The 26690-nt window shown below is 42.8% G+C and overlaps 1 protein-coding gene across 1 annotated transcript in view; it reads left to right on the top strand.

Moving 5' to 3' along the window:
- LOC142297195 (kinesin-like protein KIF28) overlaps positions 1 to 26690 on the top strand; it is a 142971-nt gene that overhangs the window by 56443 nt on the left and 59838 nt on the right. The window contains exons 6-13 of the mRNA XM_075341460.1: positions 9768 to 9879; positions 14677 to 14744; positions 15345 to 15487; positions 15636 to 15757; positions 16887 to 16977; positions 17750 to 17804; positions 17897 to 18020; positions 26451 to 26595. Of these exons, the coding sequence (XP_075197575.1) occupies positions 9768 to 9879; positions 14677 to 14744; positions 15345 to 15487; positions 15636 to 15757; positions 16887 to 16977; positions 17750 to 17804; positions 17897 to 18020; positions 26451 to 26595 (860 nt within the window). The remainder of the gene's footprint in view (positions 1 to 9767; positions 9880 to 14676; positions 14745 to 15344; positions 15488 to 15635; positions 15758 to 16886; positions 16978 to 17749; positions 17805 to 17896; positions 18021 to 26450; positions 26596 to 26690) is intronic.

Raw genomic sequence — 26690 nt, 5'->3', positions numbered from 1 at the left:
TTTTGTTATTTTAGCTGTTTACAAAAACATGTTCAGAAATACAATTATATATATAATATGGGCTGAAAGTGCACACTCCCAGCTGCAATATGAGAGTTTTCACATCCAAATCGGAGAAAGGGTTTAGGAATCATAGCTCTGTAATGCATAGCCTCCTCTTTTTCAAGGGACCAAAAGTAATTGGACAAGGAACTCTAAGGGCTGCAATTAACTCTGAAGGCGTCTCCCTCGTTAACCTGTAATCAATGAAGTAGTTAAAAGGTCTGAGGTTGATTACAGGTGTGTGGTTTTGCATTTGGAAGCTGTTGCTGTGACCAGACAACATGCGGTCTAAGGAACTCTCAATTGAGGTGAAGCAGAACATCCTGAGGCTGAAAAAAAAGAAAAAATCCATCAGAGAGATAGCAGACATGCTTGGAGTAGCAAAATCAACAGTCGGGTACATTCTGAGAAAAAAGGAATTGACTGGTGAGCTTGGGAACTCAAAAAGGCCTGGGCGTCCACGGATGACAACAGTGGTGGATGATCGCCACATACTTTCTTTGGTGAAGAAGAACCCGTTCACAACATCAACTGAAGTCCAGAACACTCTCAGTGAAGTAGGTGTATCTGTCTCTAAGTCAACAGTAAAGAGAACTATGGGGAGATAAGGTATGCACACCAGTGACTATGTAAGGGGAATACATGGAATAGCAGAAACTGCTGTGTGAATACTGACATGAAAAATTCAATAGCTATATGTAAGGATGAAATGTGAAAAATGGAATCTGCATTACTGCCATGAATATATGAATAAAGAGAAATTTAGCTACTGAATTGATCAATGCAATAGAGCCCCAACACTACGCCAAAGTATTTCTCTACGTTGGGGTCCCTAGCTTATGTGTGTCCTCTCATGCAGGAGTTCAAATGGAGAGAAGCCAGTAGAGGCCTGTGGAACCTCCCGGATAGAAAATAGTAAATACGGTAGCAGGCAGTCCCAGTTGCGGCCATCCTTCTCAATTACCTTTTTGAGCATATTCTTTAATGTCTTGTTAAACCTTTCCACTAGACCATCCGTCTTCAATTGATTAATCTGGAGGATTTTACACAACTCCCGCATCACCTTGCTCATGAAAGGGGTCCCTTGGTCAGTCAGGACCTCCTTTGGTAGCCCTGTCCGGGCAAAGATGTGAACCAACTCACGGGCTATACTTTTGGCCGACGAGTTTCTCAGGGGCATTGCTTCCGGGTAGCGTGTTGCATAATCGAGGACCACCAATATATATTGGTGCCCACGAGCAGACTTGACAAGAGGACCTACCAACTCCATGGCAATTCTCTCAAACGGAACTTCTATGATGGGTAACGGCACTAGGGGACTGCGGAAATGAGAAGTTGGAGCGGTTAGTTGGCAGGTGGGACAGGACCTGCAATACTCCCTGATCTCACGGTAACATCCGGGCCAGACAAAACTTCTAGTAATCCTTTCTTGCATTTTATCTACGCCCAGGTGGCCACCCAAGATATGTGAATGGGCTAAGTCCAACACTTTCCGCCTATAGGGCCCTGGGACTAGCAGCTGCTCATTGTTTCCTCTCCTATCTTTGTGACCCGGTACAACAAATCCCCGCCCATCATGAAATATGGATATCTAGTGTCAGCTCAGGGCTCCTGAGCTATGCCATTTATGACTGTTACACTATTGAATGCTTCCCTCAGAGCTAGGTCCCTATGCTGGGCAGACCCAAAGTTTTCTTTGCTCACCCCTAACTCAGGAACATCTGGTTCAGGAGACGTTGTCTCCTCCTCATCACCCACAAGCACACACAAAGGGAAACAGTCAGACACCGGCTGTGGTAGGGCTTCGTTTGGAGCGATCTGGCTTTGCTCCGAGCCTCTGGTCACGTCCCCCTTCCCCCACAAGTCCCAAAATAAGGAAAAGTCTCGACCAAGGATAATGGGGTGCAACAAGTCTGGGACCACGCCCACTTCGTGGGAATCAGAACCTTGCATCATCTCAATAATCACTCTGGCCACAGGATAGTCTTTCGCATCCCCGTGGATACAGCGGACTCCAATCCTCTTTCCTGGGATCAAGTTCAGCGGGGGTGTGGCCCTTATCAGGGTCACCAAACTCCCCGAGTCTAATAGACCAGTCATTCGCACCCCGTCTACCTTTACGGGACATGCTTGTGGCCCCTCACTGGAGGGACAGTCCACACTGCAGGCCGGATATGCGTAATAGGAGCACCGCCGACCTAAGTTACATTCCATCTGTTCGGTGGTCAGGGGACAACGGGCAGCAATATGACCTGGGCCATGGCATCTAAAGCAAATTATGTCCCCAGTTGAAACCTTCGGTACTAGCTCTGGCGCCCCCTTTGCCCTTGAACGTCCCGCCCCTTTTTGGGTATCCACCCCCTTTTGGGAACCCCAGTATGTAGAGGGTGAGTTCTGTGGCTTCCCCAACGACCCCTCTACCACCTGGTATCGCTCGACCAAACCGACCAGGTCGTCAGCATTCTGGGGATCACCCTGCGCAACCTATGTCTGTATCGGTCTCGGAAGGGAGTGCACGAACCGATCCATTACCACTCGCTCCACCATCTGTGCTGGGGTAGAAGTCTCTGGCATCAACCATTTCTGGACCAAGTGTGCTAAGTCAAACATCTGGGAGCGGGGCGGTTTGTCACGGTGATACGCCCAGCGATGGACCCGTTGGGCCCTGACAGTCATTGTCACCCCCAGGCGAGCCAAGATTTCGGTTTTTAATTTTACATATTCTTGCGCATCTTGTTGGGCCAAGTCATAGTATGCCTTCTGCGGCTCCCCTGTTAAGTATGGCTCCAGCACCTCCGCCCACAGTACTTGCGGAAGTTTCTCACGCTCGGCAATTCCCTCGAACACCATTAAAAAGGCCTCTATGTCATCCCCAGGGGTCATTTTCTGCATCGCATTCCTTACCGCCTTCCGGATGCATGAGTCCTCACCTGGTCTCTGGGTTGGATCAGTTCTCGGACCACGTATCGCCTCTGCAAGAAGTTTAATCTGCTGCTGCTGTTCCTCTCGCTGCTGCTGCAACTGTTGTAACAACAGCCTATTGGTTTCCTGCTGGGCTTGTTGTTGTTGCTGCTGAGCATGCACCAGGTGTTTAATCACATCCTCCATCTTGGGTGAATCAGCCTTGCCACTCACAGCCGCCTTCACACAGGACATATATTGCTCCTGCCGCCGTCACACGTTGTTCCTGGGAACGTTGCCCGCAGACCAACACCAAATGTAACAAGGCTACTCACTTGGCTGCGTGTTGAGGTAAGGACAGGAACGGTTTCATTAGAAAAGTCCAGCAGGTTTATTTTAAAAGTCTCATAACCTGCTTCAGCAGAAACATAAAGCAAGCTTTTTCGGCCACAAAGGTATAAAACAACAAAAAAAAAAAAACCCAATAAGTCCGTGTCACTGCGGGCATGCCCGCTCGGCATAAACAGTCCTCTTTCACACAGAGCTCCTCTCTGTTAGAGTCCAGCAATCCCCAAACACAGACACCCTATGAGACTCCTGGTCTCCTTTTATATCCACAACCAGACCCAGAAGTGGAGGTATGTGAGCAGCCAGACCCACCCATCTCTCCGGCTGCTCGTAAAACCCGGCCCTAATATTCTCCTAATATTCTCCCAGCACTACATGTACTGGAGCTTACTCCCGGGCTTACATTACAGAGGATAACCATCTCTGCGACACATACCTCCCATCGACTATAGGACCAGTAACCCTGTTACAATATATACAGTGCCTACAAGTAGTATTCAACCCCCTGCAGATTTAGCAGGTTTGATAAGATGCAAATAAGTTAGAGCCTGCAAACTTCAAACAAGAGCAGGATTTATTAACAGATGCGTAAATCTTACAAACCAACAAGTTATGTTGCTCAGTTAAATTTTAATAAATTTTCAACATAAAAGTGTGGGTCAATTATTATTCAACCCCTAGGTTTAATATTTTGTGGAATAACCCTTGTTTGCAATTACAGCTAATAATCGTCTTTTATAAGACCTGATCAGGCCGGCACAGGTCTCTGGAGTTATCTTGGCCCACTCCTCCATGCAGATCTTCTCCAAGTTATCTAGGTTCTTTGGGTGTCTCATGTGGGCTTTAATCTTGAGCTCCTTCCACAAGTTTTCAATTGGGTTAAGGTCAGGAGACTGACTAGGCCACTGCAACACCTTGATTTTTTCCCTCTTGAACCAGGCCTTGGTTTTCTTGGCTGTGTGCTTTGGGTCGTTGTCTTGTTGGAAGATGAAATGACGATCCATCTTAAGATCCTTGATGGAGGAGCGGAGGTTCTTGGCCAAAATCTCCAGGTAGGCCGTGCTATCCATCTTCCCATGGATGCGGACCAGATGGCCAGGCCCCTTGGCTGAGAAACAGCCCCACAGCATGATGCTGCCACCACCATGCTTGACTGTACGGATGGTATTCTTGGGGTCGTATGCAGTGCCATCCAGTCTCCAAACGTCACGTGTGTGGTTGGCACCAAAGATCTCGATCTTGGTCTCATCAGACCAGAGAACCTTGAACCAGTCTGTCTCAGAGTCCTCCAAGTGATCATGAGCAAACTGTAGACGAGCCTTGACATGACGCTTTGAAAGTAAAGGTACCTTACGGGCTCGTCTGGAACGGAGACCATTGCGGTGGAGTACGTTACTTATGGTATTGACTGAAACTAATGTCCCCACTGCCATGAGATCTTCCCGGAGCTCCTTCCTTGTTGTCCTTGGGTTAGCCTTGACTCTTCGGACAAGCCTGGCCTCGGCACGGGTGGAAACTTTCAAAGGCTGTCCAGGCCGTGGAAGGCTAACAGTAGTTCCATAAGCCTTCCACTTCCGGATGATGCTCCCAACAGTGGAGACAGGTAGGCCCAACTCCTTGGAAAGGGTTTTGTACCCCTTGCCAGCCTTGTGACCCCCCACGATCTTGTCTCTGATGGCCTTGGAATGCTCCTTTGTCTTTCCCATGTTGACCAAGTATGAGTGCTGTTCACAAGTTTGGGGAGGGTCTTAATTAGTCAGAAAAGGCTGGAAAAAGAGATAATTAATCCAAACATGTGAAGCTCATTGTTCTTTGTGCCTGAAATACTTCTTAATACTTTAGGGGAACCAAACAGAATTCTTGTGGTTTGAGGGGTTGAATAATAAATGACCCTCTGAATAAACTTTTCACAATTTAAAAAAAAAAATAAAAAAAGAAATAACATTCTTTTTTGCTGCAGTGCATTTCACACATCCAGGCTGATCTACAGTCCAAATGTCACAATGCCAAGTTAATTCCGAATGTGTAAACCTGCTAAATCTGCAGTAGGCTCACAGCAGTGGGAGGCAGAGGCTCACAGCAGCATGAGGCTCACAGCTGCGGGAGGCTGACATCAGCGGGAGGCAGGAGACTCACAGCAGCGGGAGGCTCACAGCAGCAGGAGGCTCACAGCAGCGGGAGGCAGGAGGCTCACAGCAGCAGGAGGCTCACAGCAGTGGGAAGCAGGAGGCTCACTGCAGCAGGAGGCTCACAGCAGCGGGAGGCAGGAGGCTCACAGCAGCAGGATGCTCACAGCAGTAGAAGGCAGGAGGCTAACAGCAGGGGGAGGCAGGAGGCTCAAAGCAGGGGGAGGCAGGAGGCTCACAGCAGCGTAGTTCAGGTACAGCAGGGAGGCAGGAGGCTCACAGCAGCAGGAGGCTCACTGCAGGGGAGGCAGAAGCGCTCACCTGGTGCCTGCTCATTCTCTTCTTCCATGCGGCCCTGGTGATGATGGTATGTTGGTGCGGGGCTGAGGAACTCCTCAGCCTCAGTCCTGGTGCTGCACTGTACAAATGTATGCGCGCATACATTTGAATATGAGAGTCGAAGTCTGCAGGTCCTGCGCGCATCTCATTTTGTGCAGGCCTGAGGACTCCCACAATGAAAGGATCTTTGGTGAGTCACATGACTGTGATGTCACCACAGGTCACGCTGCAACCGTGGAAACTGCCGTGATTGCACAGCACAGATGGAAAGGCTGGGGGCTCATCAGAGCCCGCTCTAATACTGGCCCTGAAAAACACCCCTGCCCAGTTCGCAGTAACAAGCCTGCGGTACCCCCACAATATAAAGCATGGTGGCCCACTGGAATCTTCCGGTGCTCCAGTGGGCCAGTCCGATACTGTCTGCATCCACAAAAGATCTGTGGTTATATCTCCAAGATATTTGGAACCTTCCAACTGAGTTCCTTCAAACACTGTTTGCAACTGTACCTAGAAGAATTGTGTTATGGTTTTGTAGCAAGTCACACGGGAAATATGCAACGCACTAAAAACTGCAAATGGCCCTGCCAGTTCCTGTACAGACTAGAGATCCTGACCCTGCAGTCCCTAAAGGTTCCTGCGTGAGCTGTGATATTCCTGATCACAGACTACATAACGGCAACTTCACATTCCTCCTAAAAAACTGGAGGGCAGACCAGAGTGCAATTTACATAAAGAAGGGAAGCTGTGCTGAGACAGAATGATTACAGAGTAAATAAAACAAACAACTTAATAAGAAATACAAGATCAGGTAAATACTGCTAAAGAATATACCGCCTACTTTCTAATAATAAACAGAAGATAGGTGCAGAGTAAATAACATAAACAGCAGAGATATTGGCATCCAAATGAAAAAATCACCAGAAGGAAATCTCAGCAGAGGGAAAGTATTTAAATCTGCACCCAAGAGATGATTGGGCAGACAAATGAGTAAATTAATACAACAGTTACTCTAATAGAACTAAAGCAAGGATATCAGAAACTAAACACCTGAAGATAAGGTGTGTCTTGTCGGACAGAGAAGCTGACCACAGACTCAAGGGTTTGAATCCAGACGCATGACATATTGATGCTGTTTTGCACACAAAGGGGATCCCTTAAGGACTAGGTGATTTTTTTTCTTTTTTGCACTTTAGTTTTTTTCTCCTCCCTCATTCCATGAGCCATAACTTTTTATTTTTCTGTTGATATAGCAATATGAGGGCTTGTTTTTTGTGGTAAGAGTTATACTTTTGAATTAAACCAATTATTTTGTCATATGATGTAATGGTAAATGAAAAAAAAAACATCCCAAGTGTGGCAAAATAAAGGAAAAAGTGAAATCTGCAAATTTTTATACATTTTTTTATTTCCCATGTTCATTTTACCATAACCTGACCTGTCAGTATAATTCTCCAGGTCAGTACGATTATGTAGATACTAAACATGTATAATTTTTGTTTTATTTAAGTGGTGAAAAAATTCAGAAAGTTTGAAAAAAATATCTTGTTTGTGTTTCACGACTTTCCGAGAGCTGTTTTTTTGGATCTGGGACTGTGTGCAGGCTTGAATTTTTAACTCTGAGCTGATGATTTGATTGATATTATTTTGTGGTATGTACTATGTTTTGATTTTTTTTTCTCTTTACATTGTTTACTGATCAGATTATTTTATTTTATATTTTGAGAGATCAGACATTTCTGAATGCAGTAATACGAAATATGTGTATTTTTTTAAAATTATTTTATTGTTGTTGCGGCAGATGAAAAACTGCAATTCTAGAGTTTGATTTTTTTTTCTCTTTACGCTGTTTACTGATAAGAATAATTTATTTTAGATTTTGATAGATCAGACATTTCTGAATGCAGTAATACGAAATATGTGTATGTTTTTTAATTGTTTTATTTCTCAATGTGGCAAAAAGGAGGTGATTTGAATTTTTGTTTTGTTTTTGTTTTTTTTTTTACTTTTTATTGTTCTTATTGTTCTCCTTAGGGAACGTGAAACTGCGATTGTCCGATTGCTTGTGCTATACAGATCAGTGCATTAGCAGTGCATCTGTATAGCAAAAATCACAAACCCCTATCAATGCCAGCTCGCAGCCGACGTTCAAAGGAGGATTGTCATGTCAGACACAGGGGTCATCAGCTGACCCTCAACTATCATGGCACCCCACGATTACGTCATGGGAGCGCTGATGGGAGCTGGGAGTAGCGTGCTCCCCTGCCGACGTGTGTTAAATCCCACTGTCAGAGACTGACAGCGGGATTTAACTTATTAAAAGCCATGGGTGGATCCCCAATCCACTCTCGGCTGTTAAAGGCACATTTGGGCTGATTAAATAAGCCAAACATGTGCAGGGAAAGATGCAGGCTCGGCGTGCAAACCCACATCAAAGGCAGGGGAGCAAAGGGAGCAGTAGTAACCCTAGAGCTGTGAGGATCTCGGAGGGAACTGGGCGTTGGAGCTCCCAGGGGAGAAGCAGACTAGGTCGCCGACAGTGGTCTGGACCCGAAAGAGTCGGAGACCCGGTCGCGGGAGATTGTGACTGGGTGCTGGGCTAGTCTTGGAGGATAGCCAGCAGCCGCAGTTTAATAGCCAGGCTGGGACCAAAGACACGTCGGGGTACATGGACCCTAGGTCGGGGAGAAGCGCTAAGCAACCCGGCAATTAACTTGCGGAGGACAGGGCTTATATGCACTGTTCCCACGAAGCTCAGAGATCGGGGGCACTAGCGCAATGAGGGGGATAGGGCTTTCCAAGCGGAGTAGCCCACAGAAATCACAAGCATGAGCTACTGATAGCAAGCTTCTCTGCTACACTGAGGCAGGGAGTGGAGCCGGGAAAACTCCAAGCTGACGGGCCAACTGAACACTCTAAAATACAGTGGCAGGAGGCAGGCCACAGATCACCAGGCAGTGCTACAGAGGACGGGACCCGAACGAGCTCCCCAAGAGGGCAGCGGCACCAGAGATTTGATTTACCATGTTGTTAGCGTCTGCTTTATTGCTGAGTGAGTACCTGATTCACCCCTACGACCAGCAAGCCTGCGCTCCCCTTGCACTCCATTCCACCATCCAGGGTCTCGAGGCCTTTCCCTACCCGTGGAGGGTAACGTCATCTAGTTACCCCGATCCATCACCCCGGGTACTCCCAACGGCAGCGGCGGTGCTCCCTATCACTGCACACCACGGGTGGCGTCACAAACTATACATATCTCCCCTGTAAATACCCCCTTCTTCATTCGGGTGTGACCCTTAGCCCCCCTGGGTCCGAAGAACCTCGGGCCACGAGTAGCAACGTCCGGATCCGAGCGGTTCGACCGCTACATGGGTGGTACATGGGAGGTGAGATTATCTCCTACCACTCATTTCTAGGTTTAGTGTTCATTAAAAAGAAAACTCCCACATCTGTTTAGCAATAAAATTATACTAATTAATCAAAGAAGATTAATTTCTACCAACATTAAGGGCCTAACTTATGCATTTGCCGGTTGCCTCTAGAACAGCAATTACTTTGAAACACTTAGTGCTAAATGGATAAAAATTATAGCGGATCTGTCACCAGATTTCACAGTGCAAAATGCATATATAATGAAATAGATCTCTTAGATAAGGATGCTGTATTTACTTTGAAAATCCTTTTCAGAATGACTATATAATCCTTTTTAAAAGTTTAACTACCGTAATTCTCTGCCCACCCAGCCTGATTGACAACTCCTCAGTCTTTCTTCTGCTTTTTGGACTCATGTCCTATTCATCTGATACACTTGGACTCATTTGGTATTTCATTCGAGATCATCTTAATACAAGGATAATGAGCCATTCTGACATGGCTATTAAGAGTAAACATCAAACTAATCAATCCAAAGAGCTTTATTTAACCATACATACATTATGTACAGTATGTAAAAATTGGTGACAGAACTGCTTTAACACAAACCTGCTTTCTAATGTGACGCCCTTGATCTTTCAGTGCACTTGCCGAAGTTGCAATGGGCAAGAAAGTTCTACATATTCCATATAGAGATTCTGTCCTGACAAAACTTCTGCAGTCTGCTCTGGGAGGAAATAGCAGGACTGTTATGGTACAGTATACGAATGGGTTTATATAAAGACATCAGTACACAATGCTGTCATAATAGATAGTTTCCACATTTAAAGAAAGTAATACAGAAACTATGTAATCATAGTATTGGTTATTTGTTAAGGAGGGCTATTGTATCAAATAATTAACCTTGAGACGTAGGGTATTGTGGGAAATGACCGATCAAGTGTATTATTTCTCCTTACATAAGCCTGTTTATAGAGCCACCATAGCAATTATTCTACAAATTTGGTGTATTATGGTTTAATTTGAATTACAATCGTACATTGGAAAAACACTATCTTTCACTATACAAAAGATTGGTATACATAAAATAAGTTATTTTATACATTGGAAACTATCAATTTATTATAAACCTAACAGAATGATCTATTTGCAGACAATAGTATAAATTAATTTGTTTTATTTTGGTCTAGATAAAAGACAATCATGAAATATGTTCTTTAAATATGTATTCTCAAATTTTTTAAATTGCTTTTATTAGCATGAAAATAAGCAAGTTTGTAATTGACTTGCTTTTTCTATCTGCTATAATTTTCCTGCTGTGAGAACTTTTATCTTTCCTACATATAGCTTGTTTCCATAGGGTTCAGCCACTAATGTCTACCTAAACTTTGGATCAGAGTGCACAGTAGCTGATTTCTAGAAGAGAAGATAACTCCTAAGAGACAAGACACCTCTTTCCAGGCCACTGTTTTCAATACAGCAGTACACTGCTTACCTCACGCTTCCTCCCTCTCAGCTCGTGTCCTAAATTTTGTAAAATTACCAGCCCGCAGCATCAGCTTCTACCACAACAGTTCTGCTAATCACTGCTCTCACTGTCCGGAGCTTTGTGCTCTTTCAAGTGCACATTTATCTCTATGTGTAAAATATGTAAATATAATGGCAGTGTCCACTCAGAACAAATCATTGAAAGCTGAATATCACAGCTTAACCTTTTCTGAGCTTTATAGTTATACTAGTATTACAGTTCTGCTCATCAGAACTGACACTCAAGGAGGAGAGACCACCCTGCCAGAAACCCTGACATAAGGAGAATGAATGGAGACTGCAATGCTCTGAGCTACTTAAAGTCAACTTAAGAATACCCCTTTAAAAGGGTTGTCCACTTTAAAAGGGTTGTCCACTTTTATGACAAATTTCTTATACTGTACATGAGTAAATCACTTGTCTGTTGTAATCTTGACTTTTATGCAAAGAAAGGAGAAAGTGCCATGTCCAATGTTTATAGCCCTAACAAGAGGCAGCAGGTAGCTTGAAGTACAGATCTCAAGAAAAGATGGGTTTCATCATCCGATTTGCATTAAACGGCTGTGATTTACTTCATATTTACCAGTGAACTGTCATTTAATAGCTTGAGTAGCCAGGCTGATGTATAAGAGTGGCATTGTATCTATATGCATCATGTCACAAATCAGCCACTCACTGTGTCATAAGAATGTTGTACGTGAAAGCTGAGCTGCCCGCTAGATGGCAGGGGTGTGCTGGACTGTCAAGATTCTGAATGACAGCAAAGCCGCCCAATCTGGGACTGGAGTTGGTTGGGCCGTTTCCATGCACATTGAGGATTGCTTTGCAGTCTTGTTATGGACTGGTGCTGCTGGGCTTCTGACAGGTGTCACCCTTTTTAGTTTTTACCTGGCTATTTAGTTGGCTGCAGTGGTCAGACCACTGTCAGTTGAAGCTTTAAGCTTCCTGGTGTCTGCTTAACTTGTTTATTTTCTCAATCTCTGGTCTGTTGTTACACAACCTCTGACTTTGCTTCTGACTACCCATTTGCCTTGCCCCATTGTCTTGATCCGCTACCTTTCTTTAACAGTGTCCTCGAATCGTGTCCTGACTTTGTCTTATACCTTGCCCTATTGTCTTGATCTGCTACCTTTCTTTTAGTGACCTCGGAGCATGACATGACTTTGTCTTATGCCTTTTGGTTATTACGAGACCTCTTGGTATCTGTCCCCCGAACTCTTGACTACCCAGCGCCACAACTATCCCAGGAGTAGTGAGTGAATAACGTCATATTACAACTGGCCTGCCTAGGAGTTAGTCGATTAGCTGATTCAAAATAAAATAAATTCTTACGGTCAATGAACACAGTAACTTGATGAACTGCCCGTTCCATAAAATGCCTTTATTCCTCAAAGACTAATTTAACAGGGAATAACTCATGATTGAAGAAGAAAGTTATGTGCAGTCTGTAGCAGGTGTATTTGATGAATTTCCATTTGAGACTGCTCATTTCCTGCTGGGAGTTTAAAAAGGAACATTATAAGATGAATAATAACTCAGGGACATAAATTGGCCTTATCTTGGAAATTACAAAATGTTTGAGTTTAAAATATGGGATATTTTAGGTATAGTTTTTGGTATTTAAGTAAAATGTGGGAAAATAAGTATGATATGGATGTTAGCTATAAAATAAAGACAGAAAAGTTGTTTTATTTTGTACTTGTTAAAGATAAAGTGCTGTTGTGTCATCAAGGTCCCAATCAAAAAGAATTAACATTGGTGAAAAATATAGATTTACCTATACTTATAGGCTTAATATCAAGGCCTCCTCAATTGGGATAATCCCTCCAAAGTGGACTTACCTGTTGTCATGTTTTCTAAAAAAAAAGCACTGTTTCCATTAGAGTAATCAACTTATCTAAAATATCCTATGCACCATAAGACGGACTCTTGATGCTACAGCTTGTAATGCAGCTACATCTGCTATTCCTGTTGCCAGAACCCTCTCTGTATCTGGGTAAGCCAGCTGACCTATGACCCAAAAGATTGTGCTCCTAAGAGAGGAAATTCTGGATAAATCAGTGAATCGGAGATATCCCTTCCAAAAATAATTTCTGTTTTCGTCCCTTTGATCCATCTTTCTTATTTAGTCTAACTCCTCAGTTAGAGAGTATAATCAAGTTAATAAACAAAGGGGTAGTCTTTTCATCAGGCTTCAAGAAAACCAGAATTTATTTTTTTTTGGGGGGGTACACTAAAAAGTCACCAAAGTTTTAAAGAAACTTTAAATAGTCAAGTATTAAAGTAAGAATCATTTTTCAATTAAAAAAAGCCATCTAACTAGAAACGCTTCTGTTCCACCAGGAAAAATTCTTTCAGGCAATACGGTATTGAAGATCTTCACCTTTTGCTGGGCAGAAACATCCTCTAATGCATGAGTCTGTTCTACAAATCAAAGGACCTAAGTCTTAGATTTAAGAGAATATCCAAGAGGCCATTTTGAACAAAAGCAAACACCTTGTTATTCTACATCTTCCTTAAGAATTAATAGAAAGGTGTCCTTCAAAAAGGTTCTCCTGCGGGAGCAGGGGACAAAGCATAAGGAGCCTGGCCCCTGGTCATAGATTTTACCCATCTAAACACATTCTTCATCAAGAAGAAGTTTAAAATAGAAATATACAGTCGGTCATAAATCCGATTAAGCATGGCAATCATCTTGAAACAATAGATCTCAAGGATGATTACCTTAATAATCAGATCCTTACCTCAAACAAGGTTTCTCTGGATTGCCATTCCTGTCCAAGACAATAATTTTTCTCCAATTAATGTGATAACATCAGCCCCACGGATGTTCACAAAGGTAGTAATGGTGTCAGTAAGGCTACTTACACACATCAGTTTTTTTGCATCAGGCACAATCCGGAAAAAAACGGATAAAACAGATCCAGCGCCGGATCCGTGTTATCCCCATTGATTTGTATTAGCGCCGGATTGTGCTGGATATTATTGCGTTGCATTCGGCTTTTGCCGGATCCGGCGTAATTGGCTAATGCGGCGGCCGGATGGAACGTCTCTTGTAACGTTTTTTGTCTCTGACAAAAAAACGCATGGCACCGGATCCGGCGCAATACAGCGTAATTTACGGTGGAAGCCTATGGACGCCGGATCCGGTGTAATGTGGCAAAAAAAAACTTTTTAAACTGAGCATGCTTTAAGTTATTATAGAAAATGGATCCGGCAAAAAAAACAGACGAAACAAATGCAAAAACGGATGCGCCGGATCCGTTTTTTGCATATTCTGCGCCGGATCTGTTGCATCAGGCACACGCTGGATTGTGCCTGATGCCAAAAAACTGATGTGTGAAAGTAGCCTAAGTCGTAGAATAAGAGGATTATTTGTCACCTTACTGTAACTTCTAGCCATACATCTACAGCCAACTCTCCACATGCTAGACAACACTTTTATTTAATAAAACACATAAAACTAGACAAAAACAGGTGCATAGGCAAGGCTGAATCTTTTCAATCTCTCAAAGCTAAAATACCTCTTATTCAATGTCAAATCTTTTAGCGATAACCTGTCCCCATGGAAAAAGTAACCAATTTTTGCTCTTAATATATTTTCGCTGCTCCTTAGAAAATACAGTTTTATGCATTTTTAAAATCTGTAATGCATTTTGCAATGTACTGTTTATAAAAAGATTCAGTCGTTCTTGTATTAACACTTTTCTTTTCAGCCTTTACAGCAGAACATGCCCAGTTCCTACAAACAAGCTTATAAGTGATGTTTTGAAACTGCCTAGTATTTACTTCCTATTCCTAGCCAACGTCAGCACAGTGTTTACAAGCTTGGCAGCATCAGTAGTAGGTTTCCAAAGCAATGAGTTGTAAACAAGAAAAAGTATTAATATCTCAAGAATGGCTGCAAATTTTAATAAGCAGTAAATTGCAATTGTGCTTATTTTTACAAGAACTCTCTGATATTCTGAACATGAATGAGGTGTGTAGCACTGGGTCTTGTATCACATATCTATCTCTTATATAGGTTGCTGCGCTCAGTCCTGCTGACATATGTTATGAAGAGACTTTGTCTACACTCAGATATGCTGAAAGGTATTGCTTAATTTTGTTACAGTTTCTTAAAATATGAACAAGTGTCCCCTATCATTCCTTTACAATTTATGGAAATGTGTGTTTGTAACGGGGTCCTTCTCCCATATCACACAATCAACAGAGCAAGAGATGGATGAACAATCCAAAGCATATTTATTCCATGCAATATAGAATGTCCATCAAATAATCCACTATACAGAGGGTAAAATTGTCCAGTAATGGCATAAATGTCCCTGGGATCAGTCACAATCCTCCAGCAGTCATTTTCCAGGCAAATGTGGGTTTTTCACAGTCTCTTTGGCATGCTGACCGCAGCCTCAGCTTTTCCCTCCTAGAGGATCAATCTTTTTACTTCTCTCTTCAAGTTCTCAAAACAGACTGCCTCATCCCCCCAGGTAAGCAAAGAGGTTAGGTGGATTCCATCCCCCCTCCCCAACAACTAGGGACAAAAACTACAAGTGGTGATTACCTACAGACAATACAATGTACACACAAGCAATACAAATAATGGACAGTGAAACAAGCCTAAAATACTACCCTACACAACATGATGTACAGTACACCATATCCCACCTTCACAGTGTTATTTACTTCCATTAGGGCAAAGAAAATTAAAAACAGAGCTGTCATTAATGCAAGTCCCACAGAGCGCCGTCTTAAAGAGCTGAAAGCAGAAAACAATAAGTTATTATCGCGACTAGCAGGACTTGGGAGCTCAGGGAAGAAGGTGGAGCAAGAAACAAGTAAGATGCAAATTTGTGACATCGGTTCCACTGTGAAGTGCGTTTTCTGTTATGCAGCTTGTGTCATTTAATGTCATGTTTTGTGAATGCTGAAAACGCTGAGAACTTGATGTAATTAATGTGTCTTTATGTTGTTTTTGAATATAAGAAGAACTACGCCGATTGTTTGCAGAAAATGAACAGAGGATTCAAGAAATGCAATCTGCTTGGGAAAATCAGCTACAAGAAGCCAGAAAAGAATGGGAGCAACAGTTTGCTGCAATAACACTGGTGAACTGATAGCTTAAATATATCATGACAATACTTCTTTTCTGCAAAATACTGCTACAAATTGTGCTAGGACAAGAGAAAGGCTAAGTAAGGGACAATCCAGAAAGTCACAAAAAACAATAGCTACACTGGTCTACACTTTTTTTATTTTTTAAAATCTGCTGACCTAAGTCTTTTTGCTGAGTTTACCCAAATGAAAGGTGCTGATTCCAGATATGAAGTAAAAAAAATATGCAATATGTTAAATTTCCTAACAAGTGAGAAATGTTTGATTAAAGGTTTTAAAGTCAAATTTCAGGGGTAATAAGAAATTCTGAAGAGGCTATAGCACGCAATTTATTTGTTTCATGCAAATACACTAGTTTATTGTCTAATAAAGAGAGCAATAGTTGTGTACATATTAATTGCTTGGGAGACATTTTCTCTTTTTGAGTGTTCTGGAATAGTTATGATATAATAGTTAATAATTGGGTGTTGTAAAACAACCACAAATAGCAGAATATATCAAGATCATGCCATGAACTGTTCAAGTGTTGGATGACATATTCAAGAGGCTTACAAGTCGCAACAAATAACTGAATGCTGCTATCGGTTTTCACGCTGCTTATATAGCCATAAAATTATGACTGAAGCAGTTTTTATCTGCTTATTAAGCGTTCTTCCTATTAGTTATACTGCTTGCATATTCAGCATTTCCTTTGGCATGTTCAGCATATCTAAGTAATTTAATTAAAATTATATATAATATTAGGTTTTTACTGTAAGAGTTCCTTCAAAAACAGTGTTTTACTGAAAAAATGGACGTAACTGGTGGAAGTGGATGCTTTTTGGATTTAGGACAACAAAAATCATAAAGATCACATTTTATCTTGTAAGCAGCAAAATTGATGTAGAGCAGTTCTATCATGTATTGTACTGTGCAACCCACTGGTTTCAACAAGTGCAGTTACTTTATTTTCCCTGCAGTGCCACGGCACGGAAATTCATATTTGCTATAGAGTAATACTTGAGGATCCCATCCGTGTGGCACCTTGTGGTTAACTTACGAGAGTTCAACCATTGCAGTAAACGAAGATTTCCCTCAATGCCAAAATATTTGCAAATTTAGCTAAAATATATTTCTTTCTAGGAGAGACGCATGATGCAGTCCTTTCCGTATCTCCTGAATATTAATGAAGACCCACAGCTATCTGGAGTTCTCAAGCTCTTTATACAAGAAGGTATAATACATCTATCAATATAGGACAAGTTTCAAGTCCTTGATTGTTTCAGTATTGCTATATTAACATGAAGCATGATTGATGGTTGATGCAGACGTTTCTCTAAAATGTTCCTACAATTAGGCACTGACGGAAGAAAGTATGACTGCAGGCATCCACTACACCAGGGTTTGTTTGCTGTCTGCTATCATGCAGAGGCATAGGTTTGCATGGGAGCTGGACAAACAAAACAGTGGGTAATTTTTTAATAAACCCTATAGCAAAACTACTTCATTTTTAATTTTAGATGCATTCATACAGTAAAGACATTGGCTACAAAAATGTACATATACTTTAAGGATCATTACGATTACAATAGTAGAAAAATACATAGATTGGTTGCCATTTGGATAAAACCCATTGTGGGTAAGACAACAATGGACAATAACTTAGAAATGACTATATTTGTGTAACGTTTATCACAACAGTACAGGAGTTTTGCAAGATTTTACAAACTTCATCTAACATCAAGCAACATGATGGCAAAATAAAATATAGTGGTCCCTACCGGTCCTGTAGCTGCTCACATGCCCTACATTATTCACAAGGCCAATCAGTGGTCTCAGTGTAGATAGTAGCATGTATGATGTGCCAGCTGATCCCATTGATTGGATGCTATGGTCAGATGAATTAAACCAGCTGCAGGACCGGTGGGGACTACCAGAGCTGAAACAAAGGGAAATTTAACATCAAAATAAATTCGTGGTCACATTATTACATTTTTCTGTTTCAGGAACATCTGACGTTGGTCAGACGGCTTCTAATGAAGTAACCTTAAGAGGTTTAGGGTAGGTGATGGAAACTCCATGTTTATAAGTAGTAGTAATAAGTAGTAATATAATTTATTAGTACATATTATTACATCATTTTTTTTTCACAGAATTTTACCAAAACATGCTACTTTTGTTAACATGGAGAACAAGGTGCTTGTAAAGCCATATGGAAAGGCTAAAGTAATTGTAAATGGTGTGCCCATTTTTATGAACACTAAAATACAACATCTGGTAAGTTACATTGAGAATAAGTGTTGTCTGTGAGTCTGTCTGTTTCTATGTGACTAAAACATCGTGAGGTCTAAAGGGTAATTTTGCTCCTTCTGGAAAGTGCCAAGCTGCGTAAGGAGACTTATAAGTCATTCCTCTAGGAATTGAAATATGCAAATAGCCTCTTCAGAGAAGAAGAGGACAGGAACTCTGATGCTGTCTTGCATATTTAAATTCACAGAAGAGCATTGCATGGCCGCTAAGTCTCTTTATACTGACTTGGCTGTCTCCACAAAGAGAAACGTTACCCATTAGAAATTCTATCAGAGGCCTCTCACCCAGCCAAATCGACCTCCTGTTTTGCACTGATAAGGAAAAACACCATGAAACACGTCTGCTAATGGAATGTATGGTCTGGCTTCTTATGCTGTCATTTGGTAAGGCTTCTTAAAGAATAGATACTGACATTTTTGATTTCTATTTTGTATATATTGCACTAGAGTTCAAGTAATTTGTTTCTCTAAAGAGACTGTTTGCATATTTAAATTCCCAGAAGATCATTGAATGACTCCTAAGTCTCCTTACACTGACTTACTGGAACTCTCCACAAAAAGAAACGTTACCCCTTAGTGAACCTATCAGAGGCCTCTAACCCAATGAAATAAGACCTCCTGCTTTACACTAATGAAGAGCACACCTGTCACACGGAGTTTTGCACAAAACTCGCCAACTGTCATGGTGACGTCAGGCTCTGTTCACATTGAAGAGTCTGACATTCTGTCGAATGGTTTCTCTGGTGTTTCTGATCAACTGAGATGAACTCGAGTGTAAACCTGTTGTCTGCTCATTCATACACAGGCTAGCAACAGTTAACCTCTGCTAGCCTGCTCGTTAGGCTTCTTTGATTACATATTGCAAGGAGGCCAATCAATTCTGCTACTCTCATTTTTAGGCTGGTGGATATCTTCTACCTACGCCAACTATAGTTTATGCTGTGTTGGTCTGTCAGTTGTGGTGTTCCAGACTTGCTGGAGAAGGAGTTGCTTTATGTTTGTTGTTGTTGTACAGTTACCCGTTGTTTCCACCCTGATCTTATTTTCCACCTAATCTCTTATTATCTTATACCTCTGTGTGTGTGCTGTTTCACAGTTTTTTGGTTTCCCCATTTGTCTACTTCTGTGAGTTAATTTGCATGCCTATCCCGGCCGCCCTGGGGAAGGGAGAGGAGGCATAAGATCAGGGCTGGTTAGGAGCAGGGCCAGGAAGGAGACTCAGCCATCCCCACGATTAGGGATATCTCTGAGAATAGATATCACAGGGCCTCCTAGTCTGAGAGTCAGCTTAGGGGCCCCAGTTTCCCGCTATCTCCATAGTCCCCCTGTGACAACACCTTGAAACACATGTCTGCCAATGGAGTGCACGGTTTGGTTTATTATGCTAAGTCATGTGGCAAAGTTTGAGTTTCAGGTTTGCTATATCCAATAGGTTGAATTAGATATCAAGTACTCCTCCTCTTTGAAGATACTATTTGTATATATAAAACATCATGAATAAGTTTGTTTACACAGCCACAGGCCTGTAATACAACATACAGACCATGCATAATAGAAATGTTATTGTTAGTGCTGGGTGGTTTGAAACAGAATCTTTCTTGTAATCCTTAGACAACCCATGTAACCCCATTGGAATAAATATCATTAATAGCTAATGTTCTGCCTTGGCAGCCTGCTAACAGTCATTCATTGCAATTTTTGTTACAACCCCTAGAGGTCGTTGTTATTCTTTTGAATTGCTGAGTTTCTCTTTAAGCTAAATGTATTCTGGGTAAGGAACGCCCCTCTGAGCTGAGAAGAAGCCTGCAGCCATTTTCTCCTTGGAGTTGTTAGGAAAGGACCTGCTGATTCACCTCTCTGTACATTCACCCCTGCCTAGTGTAATCCGGTGAGCAAAGCAAATTACATGTGTTAGTGATAGAATCTTAGATGTTAGATTGTGTAGTAAATGCATTGTAACTTAGTGTTGTCCCTGCCTTGCTTGTATAGATAAGATTATCTATCTGCGTTGCAGCTGCAGTGACCTTTCACCTAGATTCTCATAAGAACTGTATCTCATGTACTGTTATGCTATGTTAACTCTGTATTAACACTGTACTGACTGTAATAATTTTTCTTGTTATATTTTTTCCCCGTATGCTGTATACCGTATTCAACTGCATCTTGGATATACCGTATTCAACTGTATCTTGGAAATTCCTATATTCACTGTATATTCCACGTATACTGCAATCAAGTTCACGTTACCAGCTAATAAATCAAGGCTACTGAATTCCAGTCTGTTTATTTGAAATGTAAACGAGGGTTTAGCTGTATGCCAGAGATTCACATCGTTACGTGAAAGAAGGCAGGACAGTAAAAACGGACACTGACCGCAGGCGGTAGTTGAATAGACTGCATGGGACTGCTATCACCCACACTGCACCGCATACGGGTACTACAGCAGCCGCCATACAGCCGCAGGGATCAAGACCGTAGTCTTCCCCAGCAAGCACAACACCTTTCCCGCCACGCGGAACCCGTTCACGTATAGACTCAGCTTTCTGGCCCAAGTTATCATCAATCCACAGCTGAGTGCACAATGTCTGCATCCCGAGCACCCTCAGCCAGGACAAGGTCCCGAGCAAGCTGCTCTAACAAGTCTTCAGTGAAAGAGTTCGCTGCTCTCGCTTGTGCAGAAGCTGAGGCTGCAAAAGTAAAATCCACCTTTGCTGCACAAGACAACTTTGCTGCAACTAAAGCTAAGACAAGCAGACCGAGATGCAGAAAGAGCATGCCTGCAAGCAGAAAGAACACGCTTACTAGCTGAACAAGAAGCTGAAAAAGCATGCCTGCAGGCCTCTCTGCAGAAACCTATTGCAGAAAAGGAGGCAGCAGCGGCAATAGCCAAAGCAGAGTTCCTGGAGGCCGCGGAGTATTCTGAATCCAAGGAACGCAGCAATGTACTTGGACCAGACGTAGAGCAACAAGATCCAACCCAACGCGTCTCAGAGTATGTCCACCAGCATCCCGGAACGGACGACAACTCTGATCCATAACATCGATCAGCCTATATCGACTACCAGAGACTCCATCCCGAACTGCAGTACTGTAAGCAAGAAAGTATGCAGCAGGTCGACGTCGACTACAACTACAGTTCTACAGAACAGAAGGTATCACCTCCATCCCAAATTAGAGGGAAACCCTTTGCTTCAGAACGGTATTATACAGACTACCCTGAGACTGAAGATCCTAAAAGGTATGGTTATACACCACACATTAGACATGACTATAACACACCAGCTCGCACCAGCGCCGAACAAGCTACCATGAACTTTGCAAAGTTCTTTGCTCGCCGAGAATTGGTTACTAATGGACTTGTAAAGTTCACTGACAAAGCTGAGAACTATAGATCATGGCGAGCCTCATTCCAGAACACCTTTCGGGGTCTCGACCTTTCTTGTAGCGAGGAGTTAGATCTCCTAGTAAAGTGGCTTGGGAATGAGTCGGCTGAGCACACCAAACGACTAAGAGACATTAATATAAAGCATCCAGCCACAGGCCTACGTAAGGTTTGGGAAAGACTTGATGAATGCTATAGGTCCATAGAAGCCATTGAAAATGCTTTATATCAAAGAATTGATGGTTTTCCTAACATAGGGCCTAAAGGTTATCAAAAACTTAGAGAACTGAGTGATTTGTTGATAGAGTTACAGGTTGCCCAGGAGGAAGGAAATTTGCCCGGATTGGCTTCCCTGGACACTGCCAGGGGAGTTAATCCGATCGTGCAGAAACGTCCTTACAACCTACAAGAAAAGTGGGTCACATGTGGTTCACGGTACAAGCAAATTCATAATGTGCCTTTTCCTCCTTTCACTGTATTTGTAAATTTTGTTGTTCAACAAGCTAAAGTCAGAAATGACCCCAGTTTTGACTTCACCCTGTCCTGTCCCACTACCCCCGGTGTCAAACTTAGTAGGACACCCGTGACAGTCCATAAAACTAACATTGTTTCCACAGGACCTTCTCAACATGCTAGTAAGCCACCTCCAGAAGAGAACAGACCTCAAGATTTCAGTAAGCAGTGTCCCCTACACAAGAAACCGCATCCTCTACTAAAATGCAGAGCCTTCAGGGAGAAGTCTTTAGAGGATCACAAAGGTTTCCTCAAGGAAAACAACATCTGCTTCAAATGCTGTGCTACAACATCACACCTCGCCAGGAATTGTGAAGCTAGCATGAAATGTGCCGAATGCAGCAGCACGGATCACCATACAGCCTTACACCCTGGACCACCCCCACGAGTGTTGTCATAAGCAGAGGAGCATAATGCCAAGCAGAAGGATACCGACGTGGACTCTCCTGAGGTCACTTCTCAATGGACCGAGATCTGCGGAGGACCCGTAGGAGGAAGATCCTGTTCAAAAATCTGCTTTGTTCGAGTCTACCCAGCAGGCCATAGGGACAAAGCAATCAAGATATATGCAATCCTGGATGACCAGAGTAACAGGTCTCTAGGCACGTCCATCTTCTTCAACAACTTCAGCATTGTAGGCCCCAGTTCTCCCTACTCCTTAAAGACATGCGCAGGTACTGTCGAGACGGCGGGGAGGAAAGCAACAGGATACAAAGTGGAGTCTGTAGATGGCCAGATCTGTCTATCATTACTGACTATACTGGAGTGCAATCAGATTCCCGACAACAGGTCTGAGATACCTTCACTGGAGGTAGCTGCTCATCACCCCCATCTGAAGCATATAGCTCACCTGATACCTGAGTTGGACCCAGAAGCCCCAATAGCTTTACTCTTGGGAGGAGATATACTACGAGTTCACAAGACTAGAGAATACATCAACGGCTTCCAAAATGCTCCATACGCACAGAAGCTCGATCTTGGATGGGTCATTATAGGAGACGTCTGTCTAGGAGGAGCACACAAGCCGACCTCAGTCAACAGTATGCTCACCATTACATTAGAAAATGGACGCCCGTCTCTCTTCCAGCCATGTCAGAATAGTCTGCTGGTAAAGGAGTTACCGTGCAGCACACCTCTGCCTTGCCCTTTCTCAGTTCCTTCCAACGAAGACCACGCTTGTGAAGGTGAACAAAACCACATAGGGTGTGCAGTCTTCCACAGGGCAAAGGAAGACAACAAGACAGCGATGTCCATAGAAGACAGTTTGTTCTTGGACACCATGGATCGGGAAATAGTCAAAGACAAATCAAACAGTTGGGTCGCACCACTACCATTTCGACCTCGGAGACGACGCATACCAAACAACAGGGAAATGGACTACAATCGCTTCATCTCCCTCAAGCACAAACTTCAGAGGTCACCTGAGAGAAAAGAACACTTCTTTACCTTCATGGAGAAGATCTTACAGAACAACTACGCGGAGTTCGCACCCGCACTTCAAGACTCTGAGGAGTGTTGGTACTTACCTATCTTCGGTGTGTACCATCCCAAAAAGCCAGGCCAGATAAGAGTGGTATTCAACTCGAGCGCCAAATGTGAAGACGTCTCGTTGAATGATGTCCTATTGTCGGGCCCAGACCTCAACAACAGACTCCTAGAAGTATTGATCTGTTTCCGCAAGGATTCAGTGGCATTCATGGCTGACATACAACAGATGTTCCACTGTTTTCTCGTCAAAGAGGAACACAGAAACTATTTGAGGTTCTTCTGGTATCACGACAACGACCACGATAAAGACATTTCAGAGTACCGGATGAGGGTACACATCTTCGGGAACAGTCCTTCCCCAGCAGTCGCTATCTACGGCCTCAGAAATTCTGCCAAAGAGGGTGAAGAAAAGTATGGGTCAGATGTCAGATCCTTCGTAGAAAAAGACTTCTATATAGACGACTGCCTGAAGTCCACACCAACAACTGAGGCTGCAATCAGTCTCCTAAAAAGGGCTCAAGAAATGCTTGCTCTGTCTAACCTGAGGATGCATAAAATTACCTCCAACAGCCAAGAATTGATGGAAGCCTTTCCCTCTCAAGACTATTCCAACGATCTAAAGGACTTAGACCTAAACATTGACTCCCTTCCCATGCAGCGGAGCCTTGGATTGCTTTTAGATTTGAAGACGGATGCCTTCACCTTTCAGATCAACAAAGACGAGAAACCCTTCTAGCGCAGAGGAGTTCTTTCTTTTGTGAATAGCTTGTACGACCCAGTGGGGTTCGTGGCTCTAGTAACCATCCAAGGCAAGATGATGCTAAGAGACTTCACCCAAAAGACTTCTGATTGGGATGACCCACTTCCAACAGAAAAAGCAGATCTGTGGACTGAGTGGAGGAAGTCTCTTGAAGCCTTGACCGACCTTCGTGTAAAACGACCGTATGCTCCTGTGCCATCCACGGAAGTCAAAACACAAAAACTTTGTGTCTTCTGTGACGCATCAGTCAAAGCGATCGCAGCAGTAGCGTACCTCAAAACCACAGATGCGAATGAACAGAGCCACATCAGGTTCGTTATGAGCCGTACAAAACTGGCGCCACTCCGTGAACACACGATACCCAGACTTGAGCTCTGCGCCGCCGTTCTCGCGGTTGAATTGGCCGAACTTATCTCAGATGGGATGAGTCTGGAGATCAAAGACGCTGAATTTTATACAGACAACAAAGTGGTACTTGGGTATATCTGCAATGAAACGCGACGCTTCTATGTCTACGTCAGCAACCGGGTACTAAGGATAAGAAGATCCAGTTGCTCTGGTCAATGGTACTACGTGTCTACCCATCACAATCCTGCAGACCACGCGACTAGATCCGTTGCACCAAGTCATCTGAGAGACACTACATGGTTCACAGGTTCTGCCTTCTTGCACTGTTCGATGCCTGACATCAGAGAGTCTGATACATTCGAACTAGTGGACCCAGATGACGATGAAGAGCTTCGTCCTCAAGTGTCTGTTCTACATACAGTGACCTCAAGTAATCACCTCAAATCTCATCGATTCAGCAGGTTCTCGACTTAGAAGTCACTCGTTCGAGCTATTGCTTTTCTACTTCATGTAGTTCAGTCCTATAAGATAACACTACCTATAAGTCAGAGACCTTGTAGAGGATGGCATCACTGCAAGCATGCATTCACTGCTTCTAATCTGGAAAGAGCTAAGATGATAATACTCCGCGTTATACAAAATGTAGCCAATGTCTTTTGGGACAGATGGAAAAGGCAGTACCTCTCCACTCTGCAAACCAGGATGAAGTGGCAGAAAGACCACCCAAACCTCAAAACTGGCGATGTTGTACTTGTGAAAGACAGTCAAGCACATCGGTATGAGTGGCCACTCGGCCTAGTCACCAATCCTTTTCCCAGCACGGATGGGAAAGTACGTAAGGTAGAACTCAGAGTGTGCAAGCTTGGGGAGAACAAACTGTTCCTCAGGCCTGTAACCGAACTCGTGTTACTGATTTACCCAAAATAACCAAATAGTGGCATCCGTTGATGCCAAGCGGGGAGTGTTCTGCCTTGGCAGCCTGCTAATAGTCATTCATTGCAATTTCTGTTACAACCCCTAGAGGTCGTTGTTATTCTTTTGAATTGCTGAGTTTCTCTTTAAGCTAAATGTATTCTGGGTAAGGAACGCCCCTCTGTGCTGAGAAGAAGCCTGCAGCCATTTTCTCCTTGGATTTGTTAGGAAAGGACCTGCTGATTCACCTCTCTGTACATTCACCCCTGCCTAGTGTAATCCGGTGAGCAAAGCAAATTACATGTGTTAGTGATAGAATTTTAGATGGTAGACTATGTAGCAAATGCATTGTACCTTAGTGTCGTCCCTGCCTTGCTTGTATAGATAAGATTCTCTATGTGCGTTGCAGCTGCAGTGACCTTTCACCTACATTCTCATAAGAACTGTATCTCATTTACTGTTATGCTATGTTAACTCTGTATTAACACTGTACTGACTGTAATCATTTTCCTGTTATAGTTTTTACCCGTATTCCGTATTCCGTATTCAACTGCATCTTGGATATACTGTATTCAACTGTATCTTGGATATTCCTATATTCACTGTATATTCCATGTATACTGCAATCAAGTTCACATTACCAGCTAATAAATCAAGGCTACTGAATTCCAGTCTGTTTATTTGAAATGTGAACAAGGGTTTAGCTGTATGCTGGAGATTCACAGCGTTACATAAAAGAAGGCAGAACAGCTAATGTATATTATATTATTAGAAGAGTAACATTTTTGTGTGGATGGAGAGTGGCTGCTTAGTCTGATTTCCTCTTAAGGCCTTAATAAATCCCAAATACTAAAAATACACTATTAGGCCTTTGTCATTCTAACAAACATCATCATATGTTTCAAATGCTTCTCAATTCAACACTTATCTATACTATAGCTGTTACAAGGAATTATTACTATAGTTAATGTAAATAATTTCCTTTATGCCCTTAGGATCGTATAATCCTTGGGTCAAATAGTGCATACCTGTATATTGGATTTCCAGATGAACGGGGATGTGAAGACATCAGCAAATTTGATTATGACTTCTTCCAGTCTGAACTGGCAGCAGCTGAAGGCTTCAGTGTGGATAAACTTGGTACGTTATTGTGCTTCGAAAGCCTGGAAACTACATTTCATTACATTCTGATTTGTGTATTACCTTATGGGTAATGTGCAAATAAATAGGAACTG

Source organism: Anomaloglossus baeobatrachus, chromosome 3, assembly GCF_048569485.1.
Source record: "Anomaloglossus baeobatrachus isolate aAnoBae1 chromosome 3, aAnoBae1.hap1, whole genome shotgun sequence".
NCBI classification, from domain to species: Eukaryota; Metazoa; Chordata; class Amphibia; order Anura; family Aromobatidae; genus Anomaloglossus; species Anomaloglossus baeobatrachus.
The sequence above is the reverse complement of the archived record's forward strand: the minus strand, read 5'-3'. Positions and strand labels throughout refer to the sequence as shown.